At 36.9% G+C, this 21,986-nt stretch overlaps 1 protein-coding gene across 7 annotated transcripts in view; it reads right to left on the bottom strand.

Annotated features, from left to right (window-relative positions):
* Positions 1-341: 341 nt before the first annotated feature.
* ppp2r3b (protein phosphatase 2, regulatory subunit B'', beta) overlaps positions 342-21,986 on the bottom strand; it is a 28,050-nt gene continuing 6,405 nt past the window's right edge. For 2 of the 7 annotated variants that reach the window (XM_051905440.1, XM_051905439.1), the window contains 12 exons: positions 8,292-8,480; positions 7,687-7,790; positions 5,595-5,697; positions 4,657-4,731; positions 4,380-4,466; positions 3,904-4,060; positions 3,447-3,495; positions 3,235-3,324; positions 2,735-2,910; positions 2,475-2,593; positions 2,276-2,382; positions 342-1,199 (listed from right to left, as the gene is read on the bottom strand). In XM_051905440.1, coding sequence (XP_051761400.1) covers positions 1,058-1,199; positions 2,276-2,382; positions 2,475-2,593; positions 2,735-2,910; positions 3,235-3,324; positions 3,447-3,495; positions 3,904-4,060; positions 4,380-4,466; positions 4,657-4,731; positions 5,595-5,697; positions 7,687-7,790; positions 8,292-8,480 — 1,398 coding nt within the window. In that variant the 3' untranslated portion in view covers positions 342-1,057. Of the gene's footprint in view, positions 1,200-1,978; positions 2,061-2,275; positions 2,383-2,474; positions 2,594-2,734; positions 2,911-3,234; positions 3,325-3,446; positions 3,496-3,903; positions 4,061-4,379; positions 4,467-4,656; positions 4,732-5,594; positions 5,698-7,686; positions 7,791-8,291; positions 8,481-11,715; positions 12,096-21,986 lie in introns of those variants that run through there. The other 5 variants (XM_051905444.1, XM_051905445.1, XM_051905443.1 and 2 more) reach the window with 5 other exon arrangements.

The following is a 21,986-nucleotide window of genomic DNA, read 5'->3' as shown; positions in this document are numbered from 1 at the left end:
TATATCAAGGGAAAGATTTAACTTTTTCATTTTCAGTATTTTGCATGTCTGCCATTGTCATTTTTTCTTATGAGTGACAAAGTGTGCTTGTTGGGTGACAACCTTTGCTAGCGTTTTGAAAGAATGTTAATTTGAGACGTGTGAAGTATTGTTTAGTGCATTTTGAATGTGAAGTGATCTATGTTGAGCTGAAAATTGGTAAGGAGAACAGCATGAAGAGCTTTGAAAAAGTGACCTATGTATTGAGAAATGGGTTCTAGCAGTTTATACTTTATAATGTCCATATTTCTTGTTTAAAGTTGAATTAAACAGCAATAACATCCTGCAGATAATGCTTGAAATACTTCTGTCTTAATACTTTATTGAACTCTTAAGGCAGAAAGGTCATTTTTACAATAAAAGCATGTTTTTAGGAAGCACTTCTATAGAAATTACTAACATGATTTGTTGAAAACATCTAAGTGGACTAAGCCTAAAAGTTTTGAACAAACAAGAAGCAAAGACAACATATTTACAAATACATATAAATACATTATAATTTAAAGACATCTCTTACATAGACATGTCAGAGTCTGATCACTGCATTATTTCATATTAGCGTGAGCCTCAAACACATAAGGCATGTCGACAGAGCCCCATGATAAATAAGCCATCAATGAAATGAAGCTGAAATCACTTTGGCGAATCTCTGGAATGTCTTATAAACCAATTCTGAGCATAAAACCTTCAATATTTATAAACTTAGTGCACATTCAATATTTCAAGTGTCCCGGTTTGGTTCCAGTGTAGTTGCTCGAAACCTACAGTGCAGCTACATTTGTTTTTAGACCTGGTTGTGCATAGATGTCAGACTGACAGACTGGGCCAGCACAATCCGTCTTTCTAAACAGAGCCTCGCCAGACCGCTGGTTTGCTGTCTGGCATCCAGCGGCTGAAGCAGCGTATCCGTACATTCTTAAGCCTTGGTTAGCAGAACCAGGCAGCATCAGTATTTGAGAGCAGGATCCGTCCACATCCTGTTCTACACACTACCAGATGGCGACCTATACTTTTGTTGTCATTCAAAATCATCCTCGTATTCATATTCATCCAGGTCCAGGTTACTGTGGGGGTTGGGAATCTCAAAGAGATGTCTCTTCTCGTTCCGCAGGTCAAAAGCACATGTAATGTGATCAGCTGGGTCCAGAACATTGTCATAGCTAAAGAAAAAAAGGCATAAAATTGTTACAAAATATAGTGCACCTGCAAGAAGACATGACGTTTTTTTTTTTTTTTTTGTGTCCATAAATTAATGACAAACCCACCAAGAGCTCTGAGATTAGGTGATGGTATATTGGTCTGCCACAAGCCAGTGTGATTTCAATTTCATTTTTCAATTTCAAATTCTCCATGAACTATCATGAAAAGAAATCCAGAAGTCGTTCTTATGGAAATGGAAATTACAGCTCAGCCAGGAATACCCACTCCCATGAAACACTGCAAATAATGTATGCTCTCAAAGTTATATTTCAGTTTGAATATTTTGGAAGATTACTTAAATGGTATCCAATTTTTTACTTTGAATAAAACAATGAAATAAGACATTTATTATATAATAATTCACAATACGAGAAGTTCAATCCTTTATAAAATAATTTTACATAGTCTTGTACTATGATTGGAAAACAAAAACTATTTTATAAGACTAGTTCATAATGCTGTGATTCATCTCAGAGCTGGTGAGTTTGGTTCAATACTTATGGAGAAAATGGAAAAAAATTCCACAACCAACTGGAAGGCAAACAGATAAGGAACTGATGTGAATGCAAGCCATTGAAAAGACACACCTGACAATACTGAAAAGTGCTTGTTGGAAATTTTAGCATGTAAAACATACTTTAGTCCGACATCTGACAAGCAAAACGTGGAGGAACCCACAAGGAACAGATGTGGGGGAGAACATGGAAGGAACCTCAACCCTGCACCTACAGTGTCTTACCTGTTTCAACTCTACTCATCCTGCCATTAGAAGTCTGTGCTGATCCTAAAATCGTCACAATACCCCATCAGCCCTCTGATCACTGACTCAGTGCAGTGACAATGCAGCAAATAACACAAGTGGATTAATGTTATTAAACTGCTGCATGAAGTGAAGTCCTGTTAGATGAAGGACTGAATCTAGACATGCAACTTAGATGAACATACAGCACTCAACTTCTGCTGGAAACCACCTCTATGATGCTACACAGTGATACAAATGTGGTCTGTGGTTAGTTCAGCTGTGAGAAAGTCTTACCCATTGTTGTACTGCTCGTTTGCAGTTTCCTCAGCCACCAAGTTATCATACTCCTCTGCAGCATATCTCTCCCAGTCAGAAATCTCCTGTCCCATTGTCTCAGCATCCTATAATATTACATATGAAGAACACCAATAGTATTACAGCATGCAAAAGACTAACAGCAATAAAATTACGTAAATAATCTGTTGTTCATTACCCTTGCAGCCAATAAGGGATCCCTCTGTTCATGGTCTAGGTACTTCTCAATGTTGAAGAACGTGTCAAAGAAAATATGGGAAAGCTTACATCTCTTCAGGTCCCTGAGAGTTATCTTTCCTAACAAACATTAGAGCACCTGGTTAAAGATGCTGCAAGTAATTTCACTGTTTTGCTTACTTATGCTAGGAGGATATGGTCTAATTCAGTGACTACAGATGAGCATGCAAAGGATAAAATACCTAGGAAGTCAAAGAATACCTGTGATTTCTGGCTTGACCATATCTAACATTTGGCACAGGCAGTCCTCGAAAGGCAGTGGTTCAATGGCCAAGGCCTCAAGCTTCTGACACTGTTCCTGGTAGAAGTACTGAAGCTCATACATGGACAGAACTCCATCCCCATCCAGATCCATACAGCGGAACCAGTACTCTATGCTACACAGGCAACAAGCATCGTTGGGAGAAAAGTAAAATGGTTTTATCAGATTAATCAAAAAAATAATTCACTAATTAATTATCAAGGTAGTTAGTTGCAGCCCTACAATTTTGATAAAAACTCACTAAATCATTTAGGAAATCTACAAGCAATAATAAAAAAAAAAAGAATTAAAGGTATAGTTCACCCACAATAAAATCTCTGTCTACTGAACAATTTTTTTTTTGTTCAGTAGAAGAAAGAATTTCATACAAGTTTGAAACAACTTGAGGGCGAGTAATTTTTGGGTGAACTATCCCTTTAAGGAAGGTATTTTCAGTTACCTGGTCTCAGTCTTTTTGTCCTCCTCAGATATGAGGAACCATACGAAGTCAGCATAGCTCATCTTGGCCTCTTTATGAACCTTTCTGTCCCTGAGCATCAGAGTATAATTAACCACAGCGCTCATAATATCTATAACAATGTTACATGACACGCACGCTTTCAAAATTTGGAGGGAACAAAAAAACAATGTCTGAAAAATGAAAGCTAGTACCTGGTTACAGCTCCTGAGAATAATCTCTCAATCATTCGATGGGATATGGCTGTCAAAAAGAGCAGAAAAATCACATCACAGTCTTATCCTTTATGCTTAAATAGGGTAAAAATTCGCTGTCAAAGGTTGTAAATATTGTAAATTGCAACAGCAAGACAGTTATTTAATATCCTTATTTTATCATTTTAAAGACACAACGGTTATTGACTCTGCCTGAAAGGAGATAAAATTATTAGAGTGCCAGACATGCCGTCATGCTACAGGAAATTGATGTTAAAATATCAGTGCACTTCATTCAATTTACTAAACTCATACTGCAGCAAACAGAAACACGTGCAGTCAAGTGCTGCTGGAGAGGATGGATATTTAACGTCACCCACAGCATTAAGCAGCCAATCGTTAAACAGCAAGTCAGAAAAGTGTGATGGTCTTAAAAGCTCAGCGGGTGGACGGGTACCTTGATCGTTATGTCGTGCCAAGTCTCTCTGGTCTATGTACAAGTCGTGATCTGTGTCCAATTCCCAGAACTTACAGTAGATGACATAAAAATGTTCATAGGAGAAGAACTCTGTCAACTGGTTAATCTCTTCCTCTTCTTCCAGTAATGCCACATTCTTTTGGGAAACATTTTCACCATTACACAACAGAAAAGCTTTATAAATTATAGCTAGGCAAGCCTGATTGTGACTGTTTTAGAAAATCAATTCAGCACTATAAATTCCAGTCACATATTGTATTCAAAATTAAAACTAGGGTCTTCAACCAGACAGCCTTAAAATGCAGTCCGTGTAACAGTGTAAATCAGCCATTCATCTAAAATAATATTCATGTGGACTCGGTTCCAAAACACTGGCAGAGTATTAAAACACTGTTGAGCAAACACAAATTAACTGCCAAATGTTCGTTACAGTCCTAGACTCACAACATATTTACCTGTAAAAAACTACTTCTCCTGAGTTCTGAACATGTTATTTTTCCAGTCCATGAGCGGTTTACATTATAAAATATCCTTTGCACTACCTGTTGGCAGAAGAAGCACTTTGTTGAACATCAGGTTCATTGAAGTCATTCAACAAGGCACCAAAACAATAATTGTGTAAATATACAGTCAGTTCATGTATTTGAAGTTTCAGTTAATGGTGCAAATCTATGTTTAATACACAAAGTGTTTCAATTACTAGAAAAATACACAACTGGAAGTATTCCTTACAGTGGTAATGTAGCGTGAGTGAAAGTCTGGAGCCTCCTTTAGAAATGCCAGACCTGTATGTGAATCCACCACATCCTTTAAAAAAAAAAAAAAAAAAAAAAAAAAAAGTATAAAAATGATTCATACACCAATATAACATCAAAGTCAGCATATAATAACTGACACTGCTTACAGAAGAAAAAAAGCCTAATGTTAAATCCATTTATGTGCAATGAGGCTCTGGATTAGATTACAGAGAAAAGGCAACTCATTCTGTCCACTTGCAGAAGGTAATGTGTTAGTACAAGATGTGTGGAAATGTTAAAGGTATTAAACTTCTAAGAACAAAGGGCTGACTTTAAGGCCAAGCTCAGTCTTTAGCTTGTGTCTCTCTGCAAATATATGGTCCACTGACTTTTCCTATCTACTGAATTCTTCAGCAGAGAATCAAAGATTTTTCTCATGCATGTTTCATAGTCAAATATTGGTATATATGCATAAAAGGTGATAAATTACGACAACTTATTTTGGGGGAGGTGCAAGACTCTTTGACCCTTCCCCATGTGAAATTAAACAATAGAAAAACACATAAATCACTGCTGTAAAGGAGCAGACGGGAACAGGCCAATCTACTCCATAGCAATACTTTTTTCATTCATCAAAACGGTCAAAGCAATTGCTAAAGCTACACAATACAAATTAAAGTGCGAACGCCAGAATTCATCTCCTCCACTGTGCACGGCTGATCCTGCCAGTGAATATAAATGATATGTCTATCACTGAACTCAATGCACTTCTGCGCACAATTATTTTATAACATTTAGCGTCACTTTTGGAATTTTGCAAGTACATAAAAACAAGGAATGAGAGCAAATTAAATTAAGCTGAAATGATCGATGCTCTTCGTGTTTTGACCTGTGTGTGTATGTGTTCTCGGTGGTAGGTCTAGCTCTCTGTACCTGCAGGAATGGAATAAAGTCCTCTTGTTCCAAATAATTGCAGCCAGGCTTGGCCAGAAGGTGAAGAAATTTGGATGCGTCATCATGACAGGTCTGAAGCACTCTGTGGAGAGGAAACAGATGGTTTCAGGCTCCCTCTCACTCTTTCAAAGAGCAATATGGTCTCCAAAAATCTTCACTTCAAATATGTGGCATCGGATTAATGGAATCTACAAATGAGGATCCAGAATTGATGCTCAACCAGTTCTGATGTACAATGACAGAGGAATAATGATTTAAAACAAGGTTTTGTTTTTTTTACCCCCCACCCAGATGCTCAGCCAAACCAGTTACTCTAATAATCACTTATGATCTCATTAAAAATAGAAATCGACCGGACTGATATATCAATTTACCAATATTTTCCCCGATATTTAAGCATTTTACCATAATCGGATATCGGTTTTGTAATATCGGATTTACCGATAAACGCCGCCATCTTGTGGGTGTTTTGAGAATTGCGCACAGGATCACCATTACAGCGCATCTGAGGGGAGACCAGACAACGGCGTGCACAGGTAAAGTATACTTACCTGCTTTGCTGTAATTAGTAAACTTTATTTAACTTAACAGCCATTAATGCACAAATTAGATGTTACATAAATGCCTGAAATGTAGCTAGTTTATGCAGTTTGTCTCTAAGAAATAGAGACAAGCTCACGGAGTCATTTAAGATAATCCGTCAAGTCTTGTCCCAATAAAGATGTAACTTTGCATGAATTAAATAATACAGCCATGAATGAGCACATGTTGGAAATAAAAGCGCTGAATTTAATTCTCTCTCTGTTGTCTATGCTCATCATTAGTCTCGTGAAGTCGTCTGCATTTTGCTGTTCACTCAGCGGGTTGATGCTCAGGAAATGCTCCATGGCCACCGCATGTAACTATTAACAAGATTCACTTGTTTAATACACCGTAATTATATAAACATTTACTATAACCATTAATTCACTAATAAACATCCAAGTAAACACAACTCTATGGAAATGAATTATTATCTCAGTGAGCAATCGCAGTTTGAGTATAGTTGTGTAAATGCATAGATAAACAGCGTTTTGTCAGCAGATATTTCATAATCTAGAACGACAAAAACATTATTAATAATTCTGATATAACATAACAGTTGAGAAATGCAATAAAATACGATGTTTTGTTTGTTATATTCCAATATTCCAGAGAATATTATTCAGTTATTTAACATTATCCAGCAAATTATTCTTCACTCTTTAGCCTATTAAACAGCTTATAAATCTACTAAAACTGTAGTTTAAAATAAAGTATTACATTTCTGAAAAGCTGATATGACTCCTGTCTTTAAATTATTTTCTCCATTTGAAAATATTAGACATTCTACATTTATTTAGCTTATTGTTAACATTAGTGTTGCTGCTGATGCTTTTTATAAATAAAATTATTTTTGTAATATGATGTATATATTGTGTATAAATAAGATTTGTTTTGTTTTCTATGCAAGGAGGGAGTGATTGTTATAAATAAAATGGTTTGTTCAGTTCAGTGGTGTTGTAATCGTGTCAATAACAGAAGTATAACAGTAAATAAGTATCGGTTCTGCATATCGGTTATCGGCCACATAAACAAATTATCGGTATTAAAAAAAAATCAATATTGATCGATCACTAATTAAAAATATAAAAATATTTACATAAATGTATTTTAGATGTGGTACATTAATGATATAGAAGGTAATGTTTTTTTTTTTTTTTTTAAACATTTTAAAGAAAATCCAAGGAATTTCATATATCCATTCATGGAACACCTGCAGGATTTTCATAGACCCTCAGTTGAAAACGTGAATGAGTGTATACAAGAAAGCACCTCCCCTCCAATAAACAAAAAAACAAAACAACAAAACTCCGCAGGGACACCTAAAATAAACTGCGGTATCATCGTACAAAATAATCATACCAAAATTGTACACAGAGAGCTCACTGCACTTCAGCTCTTGATAAGAAGACATTCACACACTTGTGTAGCAACTGACCACTGCAGACATTAATGTGAAAGGGCACTGTGAAGAGAACTATTGTCTTACTTTCGCCACATTGCCACAAACTTGTGAACGGACACATATCCCCTCCTGTCTCCTCCGGCAGCATGGAACAATGGAGCTTTCCAATAGAGTGGGCACTCACAGGCCTAAAGAAAGACAAAAGTGTCACACAGAAATAGACCTCAGAGTGACAAAAGAGGTCAAGATGTCATGCATTTCAAAATGAACATTATATTTCTGTCTAAATAATTAAGTGTCTGGAAGTTTTGAGATCTGAAAGTTACAGAAGAGTCATTTCTCCAACACTATAATCATTCTCTCTTAAACAAGCAATTCAGCACAATCAGAGGCTTCTGCTAAGTGCTTGGACATTATGACTACATCTTTCAAATATGCTGTAGGAACTATAAATTGGGCTAATTAGCAAAGATTATGTTTATAAATCATTCTGTTTAAATTCTTGAATCCTGTCTTTACCTAGACGGGTTCTCCTCAGAATAAATAACTTGACATATAAACAGTGGTGATATTTTTCCACTGTCTACTGGAAAAGTAAAACCTTCCAACTTGTAAACAGTTATAAGTTAGCTACACAAATTAACAATTTGCTGGGCAGGTACAAGTGGCACGTTACAAACCACACTTACCTTGGCGACTAGCCCCATGTCTTTAATAGTGACTCTTTCATCAGGAAATTGAGAAAATATTTTTTCTATCTTGGAAATGAGATTGTCTATGTTGATGTTGGCCTGGGGCTGTCCTCGAGGGAAGTAGAACTTTGGAATGCTTTCACTTAAGGCTGGTGTAACGGGCTCCTCTTTCTTAGCCTGTGCCTGCTGAAACAGACAGAAATAATAACCATTAGCCACAAGACTCATCGTGGGAGAGATGTATGGTTGCTCTGAAAATTGCACCTCAATCAGCATTTCACAGTGATGGCTTAAGTCACGTTGCCAGTATGCGTAAAACACAATCTGAAACAATTTTGTCAGACGCACACCTCGCAAATGACAATATATTTTGGATACCTGTTCCACGTAATGCAGTACCCAAGACAGGAGGGATAAGAATGTGGATAACGGTTTGAAAATAACAAATAATAATAATAATAATAATAATAATTAAAAAAAAAAAAAAAAAAAAACAACAACAACAAAAAAACAAAACACCTACCTGCTGACAGACAGGACCTAATTGCTTCTGTAGTAATTATGAACAGCTGTGACTTTTGACTGGGTATGGACGAACTTGAAATCAGAAAACTTTCTGCAGTGTGACAATACCCCGTGCTAACCTGTTGTCCTTCGTCAATTATTTTGCTAGCATGTTCTGAAAGAACAGCTTTAAACAGTTTCACAGCTGATAACTTGTGATGGATTGCATATTTAGACTTGTAAACATAACTGTTGGAAACAGATTAATAGATTAGTTACACTGACTAAAATAAAGTAAAACTAAAATAGAGTTTATAAAAATAAGAGGAACAACAATCAGAGATAAATGTTGGTGTTGGCTTGACAAAGCAATGGCTGGCTGAAACGTTTAAGAAGTTTAAAAAGCCTTGAAATTTGTAGAACAGGCTGAATGACTGCAGAGTTGGGTGGTAGTTTGAAAGCTCTAAAAAGAGTTACATTTAAAAAAAAAAAAATGTGGGGGACCTGACCCAAGCCTACACAATAATAGTATGATGTCTTTGTCCAATGACAAAACGTCCTTCATGCCCAAATGTTTTGTGAACACTTGTGGTTAAATTCCTCATATTACTGATTTTCCAAAGGCTCAGCTTCCCACAGTAACTTAAAACCTCAACTATTTGAGTGTCAGGCTGCAGCTGTGAAGATCTTGACCCCCTAGAACTTCCACACAGAAAAAAAAAAACTCCATCAAAGCCACTATCTGGAATAATCAACATTACACTAAACTAGACCCTTTTAGCGTTTCTGTATCAGACAAACACATGTACAACTTCGGACAACTTAACCTTTTCTGTACAGCAGTTTTATCCTGAGGGATGCAAATATTTTGTGCATCAAGGCAATGAATTAGGTGGCAATATTTGGTTATTGTAAGCCGATGACCATAACCTTCATGCATTTATTCTGGCAGAAAGATTGAAGGATCACGTTTAAGTTAAAATTACACTCCTTCCAAATCCACTGTCAACCTCTCAGTCCACAAAGCTCTGGTGCCTTCACATTTAATTTATTTCACTTACTCAGCATGGCAAAAAAAGACAAAATGTAATAATTAAATGGACCTTGAGTACACTGCATACACAAACACATTTCATGCTGTAGAAAGAAACAATGAATGCCCACTTCTTTAGTGGCCTTGGTTCCATATTTAACCAATTATTTTCTCCACTGGGATTTTAAAAACTTCTTCATTAAAGATTTCTAGGCTCCAAGATATATAATTGAGGGTTCCTACACATTTTTAATTTCAAATTTCCATACTTTTCCAGACTCAAATCTGTAGATTTTTCAAACCATATTTAACATAAATGGCTCAAACTGCATTATATTTGGCATATAGTACAGTCAATTATAATACTTTTTTCTTTTTCATTGGTTTTCATGAAGTGATAACATGCGCTTACATTATAATTATAACCTGCATATATTCATCAGTTGGATTCTGTAAATGTGGTCTGATGTGGAACAATCACAAACAGTAAAGTACAGTCTGATTAGATGATCGTTTGCTCCTTATCTGTTGCTGGTTTGAGTGGCACAAGCACATTTGTTTAGTGAGGATCAAAAGACAGTTCTGTGTAATGAAAATATGTGCCTTGAATTCATTCAGTCATGTTCGACAATCACTAAACTTTTGCCATGAAAACACTGCTTTAAGACAAATTTATTTTTTTAGAAATTCTTAATTTTATATTTTAGAAAACTGAATGGGGCAATAGTCTTGAAACAGAATTTTTCCATACTTATCTAGACCTGGAAATTACTCAAATCAATTTCCATTAATACTTTTCCAAACTGCGTAGGAACCATGATCATTCTAAACAAAGCAAAAAAAGTATTTAAACATCAGAACAAGCCAAATTTTACAAGACTGTGAAATTGAATTATTTTCAACTACTCATTCCATGAAGTATCATGAATGATGCAATTGAAACAAAAAAAGATATTGTATAGTCAATTAAGAAAACATTGTATAGTCATCAAGCATACAATGTTTATTCCAATAAATATACATTTTAAATTTTATATACAATTTATACAATTATAAAACTGATTCCAAAGAATGCAGCTTTTTGTGGTTTAATAAATCATAAGTCCATAATTGCAACTTCAATTGTCATCAACTGTGCACCAATAAAAACATCACATGGACACAGCCATATTTCTTCTCAGTAAACAATACCTTCAGGAACTTTTTACATGTCTAAAAAAAATCTGATGGATAAGATATCTGATGATAAGCTTGGGTGTCATGTAATAACCTTGACTGCTTACTTCTTGACTGCTTACGTCTCTTGCAACATATTAGCCATTACACTACCTCATCTCATTCTAGAGACATCCACAACGCATGTTCAACAGTAAACCACCGCTACTAATCAGTAAAAGCAGTGACAAATTTATGCAACAAACTAAGCTTTTGCTTTTAAAAACACCAAATTATAGCACCCTATATGGAAGTTTGGAAGCTTAACGCATTTGGAAAGTCTCCTTTTGGTGTGGCATGCAGGGGATTCTGCTCAGTGTAACCCACTGTGAGAAATGAATGCATTTAATCTAGCCTTCTCCAGTCAGTGTCAGCCATGTCTATAAAAGGGAATGACCATCATCCAGCACAGGGCAGACAGAGCCTCCTGCTCAATCCTAAACATTTGGATGCTCTACAACCACTGTTAACCCTCTAGTTAAGTTCTTCTATAAGTTATAACCCTCTATAAGTTATTTTAAAAATGGACAATTTTGCTCAATGCCACAGCTATAATCACACATCTAATGAGCGCTAACATCAGATCACATCGTCACTGAGACTGACAGCCAGCAATAAGCAAACAAAAGCAGTTTGATGGTTTCACACAGAACATATAAGACAACCTGCCTGTCCTTGCTGGAAGGCTTTGAGCCTCTTCTTAAAGCGAGAGGGCAGCACAAAGTCGCAGCCGCGAGCCAGCAGCGCCAACTCCTTCCTCAGGTCAGGGTCCTGCCGTAAAGAGATCTCCTTCATTCTCATGCTGCTGTCAGCTAATGGAGCCAGGGTGGCAGACAGTACGCACTTTGGGGTCAGGATAATCTTGCTCAGTGACTGTCCTGCCACAGGACACTCCTCTGCTTGTCTTTATCAAAGCACCAGCTCACTTAATGGTGAGCGGCAGCTGCTCTCCTCAGCCGTGCAGTAGCCTGAATCACAGCCCTGCCTGTTGCTCCACACATCCAATAGTGGCTGGCAGAGGTCACACAGTCCTAACCAGGAAAGCCATTGTAGATAGATAGGACGAGGGTGTTTGTGTGAGAGCGGTGGAGGGAGGGGGGGTGGATCTGCCCTTTTCAGTGTGCATTCCACAGCTCTCATAGAGGTTATGTAAAGACACAAACCTGTTCACTTGGAACCCTGTGATTCTGTATATGGGAGACACTGCAGCAGCCAAGAACAATACTGATGAACTGCAGAAGGATGCAACATTTTGATAGATCAGTATACTTTACATCTACAAAAGCAAACCAAAGATGTACAATTCGGGATGCAAATTATTTTCACAACATAGACCATTATTAATCAGCTGTTAAAAAGATTAAAATTCTGTCATCATTTACTCATTCTCATTTTGTTTCAAAGCTGTGTGACTTACTTCCTTCTGTGGAACATAATTATCTAAGTATCTCAGTGTTTTTTTTTTTTTTAATACAATGGAAATCAGTGGGCACAGACATTGCTTGGTTCCCAATGTTCTTCAGAATATAATTTGTGTACCCCAGAAGAAAGTCATTCAGGTCTGGAACCATACATTTTGGGTGAACCATCCCTTTTGTTTAGCCTTAAATCAAATGCACTCTGTCCACTGGTGCAGAGTGAGTGTTTTCAATTAATTTCTATGGACTGAAAACGCTCGCTCTGCAACAGTGGACATGCACTATTATTGCTTTTGAATTAGTGGCAATTCGGGGGTGGCAATTGCTTAAATGTTGGGTTATTCTTCTTAATGAAAAACAACAACAAAACAGTACAATGGCAAACTCACTTAAATAGGCACTTTTACATTTCACTTTTAAACCAAATCTGATGTCTTGTCAGTCAGGACAGCAATGAGGTGAAATGAGACACATTCAGTTTTTAATTGTAGTGTCTGTTCTCTAACTGAACTAAATGATTTGTATTATTTAAAAAAACAACAAACAAACAAACAAAAAACAACGGTGGGAGGCGGTGCCGCGGTGGACAAGTGATGTAACTGGTGTTGCAGCTGAACACTGGTAACACCAGTAAAGACTGATTTATACTTCTGCGTCGGACCTACGCTGGAGCCTCTGCGCCTTAGGCTATGTGTCTGTTTTCATTTATACTTCTGCGTCGTTGTCCACGTCGACGTGCATGCAGACCACTAGTAGGCAGTGTTCGTGGTCATGTTGAGTATCAAGGCAAAAGTCGAAGAAGCAGCAGCTTGTCGTGTACGTTGTCAGAGAAGCTTACAAATAGAAGCGGCAAATAGGTAACAATTTTTGTTGCAGTTTGACTGCATGTGTCCCCTGAAACAGAGCGTTTTTCATTCCTATGGAAGCTGAAAACGCTCGCTCTTCTCCTATTGCTCCATGCCAGTTTTTTGACCCGAGGGAGCGGTTCTAGCAGACTAATCACAGCGCTTGCGGTCCGCGTAGAATTGATGCGTTGTTACATTTATGAAGAGGTGCACGTCAGACTATGTCGTAGGCTACGCATGGTACAAACAGCCTACACTCGACGCAGAAGTATAAATCAGCCTTAACACAGACCATCACAGCAAGCCTAGCACTCAGGCTCAACATTGTAAGCATTTAACTGGCATTTGTGACTAAAATTAGATGTGTGAGAACTGTAAAATGTATTTAGGAGCGTGTGAATAAAAAAGCGATTACGATTGAGTGATTGCATGAGACATTTCAGTAAGAAGTACTGTATCTTGACATACCTTCTGATATTCATGCATGTTTTTTTTCGTGCTCTAACTTGTATTAAAGAGACAGCGATCTGTCACATCACATTTAAGAGTGTCAAAAAGCCATTTGTTGTTTGAATTTCGTGATCAAATGGACAGAATTTGAAAGCTGAGACTTTGTTTCTTATCAGAAGTAACAAAGCACAAAGCTCTGCGGGTATTGACCTCATGTATAAAACTTTCCGTAGATTTCATCCTAAAAGTGTGCGTATGCACAAAAGCTAGATTTAAAGCTAGAACCTGCACAAAATTCGCTTTATAAAACCCAGTCAGTGGAAGATTGTGCGTAAACGCATCTCCACCCCGAAATAACCATATGCTGTATGGATCTTACAACGCCTAGTGTTACTATGCATAACGTCATCTGCATATCATTTCCATGCACATTCCCGTCCACGTGACACCATGTTTAACGGTACAAGAGATTACATTGCTAAAAATCATTCAGTATCCGTGCCTTGTTTTAGAATAAATAAATCAAAATTGTATATAATACATTTCAGAGAAAGTTTTCAGAGAAGAGTTATTCTCCATCTTTTCCACTGGCCAAATAGTATTTTTAATTGCTTTAAACAAATCAAATGTATGCAATTTTGCCTATAAAGTAAACATATATTTTAGGATGTTTATATATTTTTAATGGAAACAGATAGGCCTTACTTTTTGCAGTGTAAATAATTGTCAGACTCAGCGCATCACTGACAAAACATTTTAAAAATAAAAGGGCTGTCACGATTCCTCGCAGACAGAATTCAATTCCTCGATTCAATTTGAGTACTCAATTTCGTAAAATCCTCGAATGCAATTTGCCTGTGTCGAGTAATGGGCAAAATACCGGAAGTGGTGCATTCCACGGATGAGAATCCACGAACCGCATTATTAGACTGGTTTCTAAGGCTGCACAATGTATTAAAACCATATAAAAATGATAATATAGCATAATGCTATAGTGAAATCACAAAGGCTGTGATTCCATTAAATAAATATATGCGCTGAGGGTGAAGCGCAACGCTTTATTTACATGTGTGCAGGTTACGAGTTTCTTCCATCTTAGAGCGGCTCAGTTCATAGTAGCTTTGCACGTAGGCCTGTCACGATAACTACTTTTTGTTGTGCGATATATTATTCCAGAAATAATTGTGATAAACAATATTATTGTCATTTTAAGACCATTTTATGCCATATAACAGCATAATAATGCAAGTAGGCCTACACACTTTCAAATAACAACCATTTAATTCTTCAGATCATGGAAATGAAGGATCAAAAAAAGCAACGTTTATACATCAGGTCCCTGGCAACCCTGTCTTGAACTACAAGTTGTTCATAGGGTCAAACAGAGCCTGATTTTATGTTGCTTTTTTTAATTTTTTTTTTTTTTTACTGTTAATGCGTTATGCCAAGTTTACACTACAGGATTTGAAGCCCGATTTAAGCCCGATTTGCAAGATAATGAACTCGCCGACAGGTCAGGTTGTGATCAGGGGAAAATCAGCGAGCGATCGGCGCTCGCCAATCTTTATGTGTGAGCTACTCAACGACACATCAAAGAGGCTCACTGATGCATCGCCGACAGCTCGCAGACACCAGACAAATATCTAGCACGCTAAATATCTGGAGCTGTCGGCCGACTCGATATCCTGTGGTGTCACGTGTCGCGACGCAACAGCCAATGAAATATACACTGATGTCTATGGAAGCAGCAATAACAATCCATTCAAATATAATTTGCCGACGTTTATGTATCAGATACACATTGTGTAAGAAACTATAAAGCTCACTCACTCTATTGTTCTCCCAGTTCACCGGCCACATGTATTTTTCAGGACAAATGGATGAATTCACGTTATATATTAAGATCAAGGTCATTATATAGGTTTTTAAATGACGAAACACTCACTTGCACATATTTAAGAATCGGGATATCAGATAGTTGATGACATGGTGAGAAAAGTAATACATCTGTCATATAGTGTGGCCGGCTGGCCGCGGTGTGTCACGTGACAAGCATGATGCGTCGTCATGGAAACAATAAAGGGAAACGTTCTAAAATAACAGCCGCCTTAACTCTGGGAGGTCAGCCAGAATGTTTTAAACTTATGTGTGAAAGGGTTATTTTAATTTTAATTAAATTGAATTCAAAATTTAATCTAATGTCCTCCCAACATCCACTTTCAAATAAAGTCGTTGGGTGACAGTTGTCGTCAGCTCATGTAGTGTGTAACCTCCTGTTGTGGATCATTTACGTAGTGTCACGTAGTGTGAACACCACAACGACTTCAAGACTCCACAGCAAGTCACGCAGTCTGAACAGCACAGCGATCTGCCGACGTTTAAAGTCCTGTAGTGGAAACTTGGCTTTAGTCGCGTTAACTTGCCCTAAACTCAACACGAGAGATTTTTCACACATAGTATGAGTTGCAGTCTGACACATTTTCCCACTCCCTTTTGATTGATAAGATATAGTCGGCCCTGATCATCAGCTGTTTTTAAACAATCGGCCATTGTGCAAATAATTGCTTTCATTGGCCAATACCGATAAATGGCAGATACGTCACTGCATCTCTAATCAACCAACATCAAGCATGTGGATCACCACAAAGATAAAAGCATTTCTGAGCATGGAAAAACACTGTATTACTGAACTTTAAAGTAGTTTAATTTGTTTCACGGAATTTGCACCAGTCAATGTTGTCTTTATGGATTAACTAGTCCCACATAGCACGCAATTACCACACTAAAGAGAAGATAGTGGTTTTACATGTTATAGCACTCATGTTTACATACGTAACTTGGCCTACATTCACTCTAAATAGCTGTTTATTGCAAAACCATATTTAACAAATGGTCAAATAAATAAATTACCATCTAGGTTACATTTTACATCCCCAAAGTCAATTTAAATCCTGTATAGCAGAACTGCAGAACACAAAGCCTGAACTGGCCCTCCTTGAAATGCAAAAAAAATTCTACACATGTATTACTGCCTATGTTTTGTTTATTTTGCTTTCCAAGGCTACAGCTTCCAGCCATTCTGTGGCTTATTATAGATGACAAGTCTTACTTAGTAGCACAGCGTGGAAGTATTGAATTCAAAGAATGATGGCTGAAGCAGTTGAGGACTATTAAAAGACCCAACATGCTCTGTTTGGGCAACCCCAAGAAACAAATGTATCTTTAGTCCTTTAACAAACATCCGCTCCCAGACTGACTGCAATTACATCAATTCTTTCTAACTGTGTTGATCCAAAGAAACTCAGCCTCTGAGGCTGGGCATTGTGCATCTGAAAATCCTTTTCTTATACACATACACTACTGAAACTAATTGGATTAATAAAAGCAGACTTTAGTGACAACTGATCTGCCATAAAAGTGAGAGAATATGCACTGAAGGCTTGGAGCCAGAGCATCTAACAAACAAAGTGGTGTGAAAATAAAGCCCTGCCTGGCTTAAATAAGTATTTTTAGATGTCAGATCATCGAGTCCACATTCTTCCACTCATTCCAGTATAAACAGTTCCTGTTGTCATCTGATGGCAGGATACTGCACACATTTGATAAGCTTAATTTTCTCACCAACTGCTTTTGCAACTGCTACTTTGCTCATCAGTCAACTAAAAATATGGAAAAACAACAAAGGGCCAAAGTAAACTTGTTGGTGAACTTGTCAATATTTTTGTTTGTCATTTGGGTCTATTGGAAAGTTTTCTCCTAACAGCACTTTCCCCTCCATTTGGCTCAGTGTTTGTGCTATACGTAAAACAACTCTCCACTGTCAGAGTAAGCTGGTACTAACAGAACGAGAAAAAGATCTGCCTGAACAAGAGGTGGCAGCTGTCCGTGCCGCCAGTGCCAATTTCCAAACAAAGCTCTGTGTCCAGTCAGTACAGCCAAGTGGTTGAAGAGAGGATGACCAGCAAGGCAAAAGTGGGAAGCGCTAACAAACATGCTACAATTCAAGTGCTGGAGGGGAGAAAAATATAAACACAATGTGATAACTTCAGATAGGAGGCTATAAACTGCTAACAAAAGTCAAACTAAACTTCCAAATAGAACCCACAAATCAAAATCTCTTTGCAGCTGCATACAATTTGAACAAATAGAGGGAGAAGAACCAAAACGAGACTTCAAGGCAGAAATGTCCATCAAGAAGCACAAAATGCTCTTGATTTTTGATACACAACTTGATTAGAATCAACACTTATGACAAAAATGGATTCTTTTAATAATCCTTATTTTAAAGTACAGCGCGACCAATTTATCAGCCCGCCGATTTTATGGGCCGATATGAGCCTGTCACAGATATATCTGCATCAGCGTATATACCACAGATATGCCACCGATATGAACATTTTCACCATGCACTTGCACCACGGTTCATCTCAAATCTGACGACTAGGCATGTGACGGTATCAAATTTTACTGTTGCGATAATTGCTGAATTGCTAATTGCGGTATTATCACGATATTGAAATAAGATGCAAAAAAAGTGCTGTTACAGTATAATAGGTTTAAGAACTCTTTTTCTTATAACAAAAAGAACTCTGAACATTTAAATACAAAGCAATATACAAAAAAAAAAAAAATTAAAGTAAAATGTTTCAAACAGATTAAATTGCAAAAGAATTATAAAGAACAACACTTTATAAAAAGGTCTCATTATTTAACGTTAGTTAATGCATTAACTAAGATTAAGAATGTTTTGTTACAGAAGGTATTATTTTTTGTTAATGTTAAAAAATACAACTGATCATTGTTAGTTTTAGCTCAGGTCCATTAAATAATAGTTACAACTTTTTAGTAATGTCATTAAACTTTAACTAAGACATTAGCATTATATAGGATTAATAAATGTTTTATAAGTATTTTTCATTGTCAGTTTGGTGATAATGAATTAAAGAGTTAGTTCACCCAAAAATGAAAATAATGTAATTTATTACTCACCCTTATGTCGTTGTACACCGGTAAGGCCTTCATTCATCTTCAGAACACAAATTAAGATATTTTTGATTAAATCTGATGGCTCAGTGCGGCCTGCATTCAAAGCAATGACATTTCCTCTCCCAAGATCCATAAAGGTACTAAAAACATATTTAAAACAGTTCATGTCAGTTCAGTGGTTCTACCTTATTATAAAGCAACAATTATATTTTTTGTGCGCCAAAAAAAACAAAATACGAGTCACTAATTCGACTCGTAAAGCTCCAAAGCAGTGTTTTGAAATCGGCCCATCACTATATTGTTAAAAAGTCATTATTTTGTTTTTTTGGCGCACAAAAAGTATTCTCGTCACTTTATAATATTAAGGTAGAACCACTGAACTCACATTAACTGTTTTAAATATGTTTTTAGTACCTTTATGGATCTTGAGAGAGGAAATGTCATTGCTTTGAATGCAGGCCTCAATGAGCCATCGGATTTAATCAAAAATATCTTAATTTGTGTTCCGAAGGTGAATGAAGGTCTTACGGGTGTAGAACGACATGACGGTGAGTAATAAATGACATTATTTTCATTTTTGGGTGAACTAACCCTTTAACATATGTTAACTAATGATGCATGTTTTAGTCCATATTAAAATATAAAAATGTTTAAGTTTGAAAATTAATAGCCTTCTGCTGTTCCATCAGCGCCCTCTGCTGTCAGACAGTGAACGTGCACTTTCAATCAGCGTGTTTCCTTCACTCCTTCCGCCATGTGCTTCTCGTGCACCTTGGCCTTGTTAATCTGAGTGCGCGTGTCCCTTTGACGCAGCGGACAGCAGTGTTGTGCATTTTATACGGTTGACGGAAAGCATTGTAAAAATGTATTATAAAAATTGGAATAATTCATAATAAATAATTATTCACTGTATTTTGAAGTGCCCGCGATAACAATATTGTGCATATTCGTTATCGTGATGTCGTATTACTGAATATCGGCACGTCTGTTGACGACGCATCTATAATATGGTTTGTTGAAAATATCGAGGTCTAAACAGATAGAATTCAGCTAAAGAATGTTTCAGTCAATGAATACGCATTGCAATACATTACAACAGCGATGATCAAAATGAGTGGACCTTTATAATATTAAGGTTGAACCACTGTAGCCAAATGAACTGTTTTAAATATGTTTTAGTAGCTTTCTGTGCACTGAAAAAGGGAGTGTTAATGCTGGTGATACAGGCCTCACGGAGCCATCAGATTTTATCAAAAATATCTTAATTTGTGTTCCGAAGATGAACGAAGGTCCTATGGGCATAGAACAACATGAGGGTGAGTAATAAATGACAATTTTCATTTTTGGGTGAACTAACCCTTTAAGACATGGGACAGACTTGCACACTTACTTCAGGTTGCGTGCACGTGGGTATTTGGACAAGGCAAAAGAAATCACTCACTGCTCTTGCCTGAATAGCTTTTGTAACTTCAATAATGATTAATCTGTACTTAATTTATACAGTGAAGATAATATGCAGTGTTATTTTATATTTGATTATTTTATTCATTTTCTATACCTGAAAAATACTGTTAGATACCTAAAATACTTGCTGTTGCTTGTAGTTTGATTATTTGTTCTTTTCTTTATTTTTATTTGACAGTTGTCCTATTTTCCCTGAACATAGCACATACCAAACCGTACCAAAACCATGATAAAAACCGAACCGTGCGTAATTTGAACCATTGCACCCCTATAATACACATAAAGAATATCGGACGATATATCGATATCTGACTTTTTGCTCCCTAATATCTGTATTGGCCCCCAAAATCCCATATCAGTCGGGCTCTGTTGTTAAATACTAAACTGTCTTTTTAGTATTTAAATATTTTTTGTATATTAAATTTAGAAAATTAAAATGTAGAATTAAAAGACATGTAAAATTTGCCTAAACTGAGAAGAAACGTCTCACCAAGCAGGCACGTTCTCTACCTTTGACATGAACATAAACATAACACATATCAGTTAATTAATAATTTAATTATCTTATATTTTTCCAAGCAACATGTCTTAATGACCTCTCACCTTGCAACCGGGAGCCAGGCACGACAGACATCAAATTATTCTGACCATTTAACAGCGTCTGATGGAGATTACGCATACTTTAATACACCATGGACAAATATGTAAACTGCCTATGAAGTGTAAGCCAAATTCCCAGTAGTTAATTCCTGCACAGAGGAACCAAGGCTATCTTTACCGGTGTCCTGTGTCAACGCTGGAACAGTTGCTCCGATGAGCATCAGAATGACGTTAATTGAATTTTTAACTAATACTTTAGAGATGTGTTTGTATTCTGGAATTCCTTTAGCCTTTCAGAATAGAACATATGGGATCAAAATCTCTGTAATACATTGTGACAAGTTGTGGGCACATGTTGATTGTACCATGCCAGAAAACACAAAATACCCAACAGTTGTTCCATCAGCACGAAGGATTACCAAAGCATGTGAGAATAACTGGACATAGAAATCAAAGCCTCCACACACATCTGCTTAGCATTTCACAATAAAGAATCACACCGGTCAGATAACATCCCTTACTCATGATTTACATTCACTGCAAACAGATGTCTTTTCCTAAAAATGCAACTTTCTACTTTCACATTTTTCTATATTATCTTCCCCCAAACTTTGAACAAATATGTGACTGAAATAAGACTTTTTTTCTTAGACACAAACCAGGCAAGATGTCAGAAAATGTAGATGTCCCTCTAATGCGGACAAAGTCTTTTTGCATTTCACAGCAGAAGCTAATTTTATCTCAATCTTTTTAATTCCCACAGGTGCATTGATATTACTTATGAATATGTTTTCTTGCTATCACCTTCCTCTTATTGGGCCAATAAGAGAGGTGTGAATTTAATGACACATTGATCTGATACTGACAGCAGGAAGTATCATGGAGGCATTGCTTTAATTAAAGATATCCCCACATAATCCAATTTATGAGCTCTGAAATCTCAGCAGCAAAGTCCACCAGCATCACTGGACCGCTTATGATGACAGACATTACTCCCATTCCAGGGATTGACAGCATTGAGATTTGCCCACCTCTGGCCAAGGTTAAACACGTGAACAGGATTTCTTCACACAAAAGACATGCATGAGTTCACAGAGCTCATCTGACCAGAGCAGGAGCCCTACATGCACTGACCGAGAGCTGCAAAAGCCATTCAGCATCCTCTTGTGGCTAAACC

The sequence above is a fragment of the Ctenopharyngodon idella genome, chromosome 9, assembly GCF_019924925.1.
Source record: "Ctenopharyngodon idella isolate HZGC_01 chromosome 9, HZGC01, whole genome shotgun sequence".
Classification (NCBI taxonomy): Eukaryota; Metazoa; Chordata; class Actinopteri; order Cypriniformes; family Xenocyprididae; genus Ctenopharyngodon; species Ctenopharyngodon idella.
The sequence above is the reverse complement of the archived record's forward strand: the minus strand, read 5'-3'. Positions and strand labels throughout refer to the sequence as shown.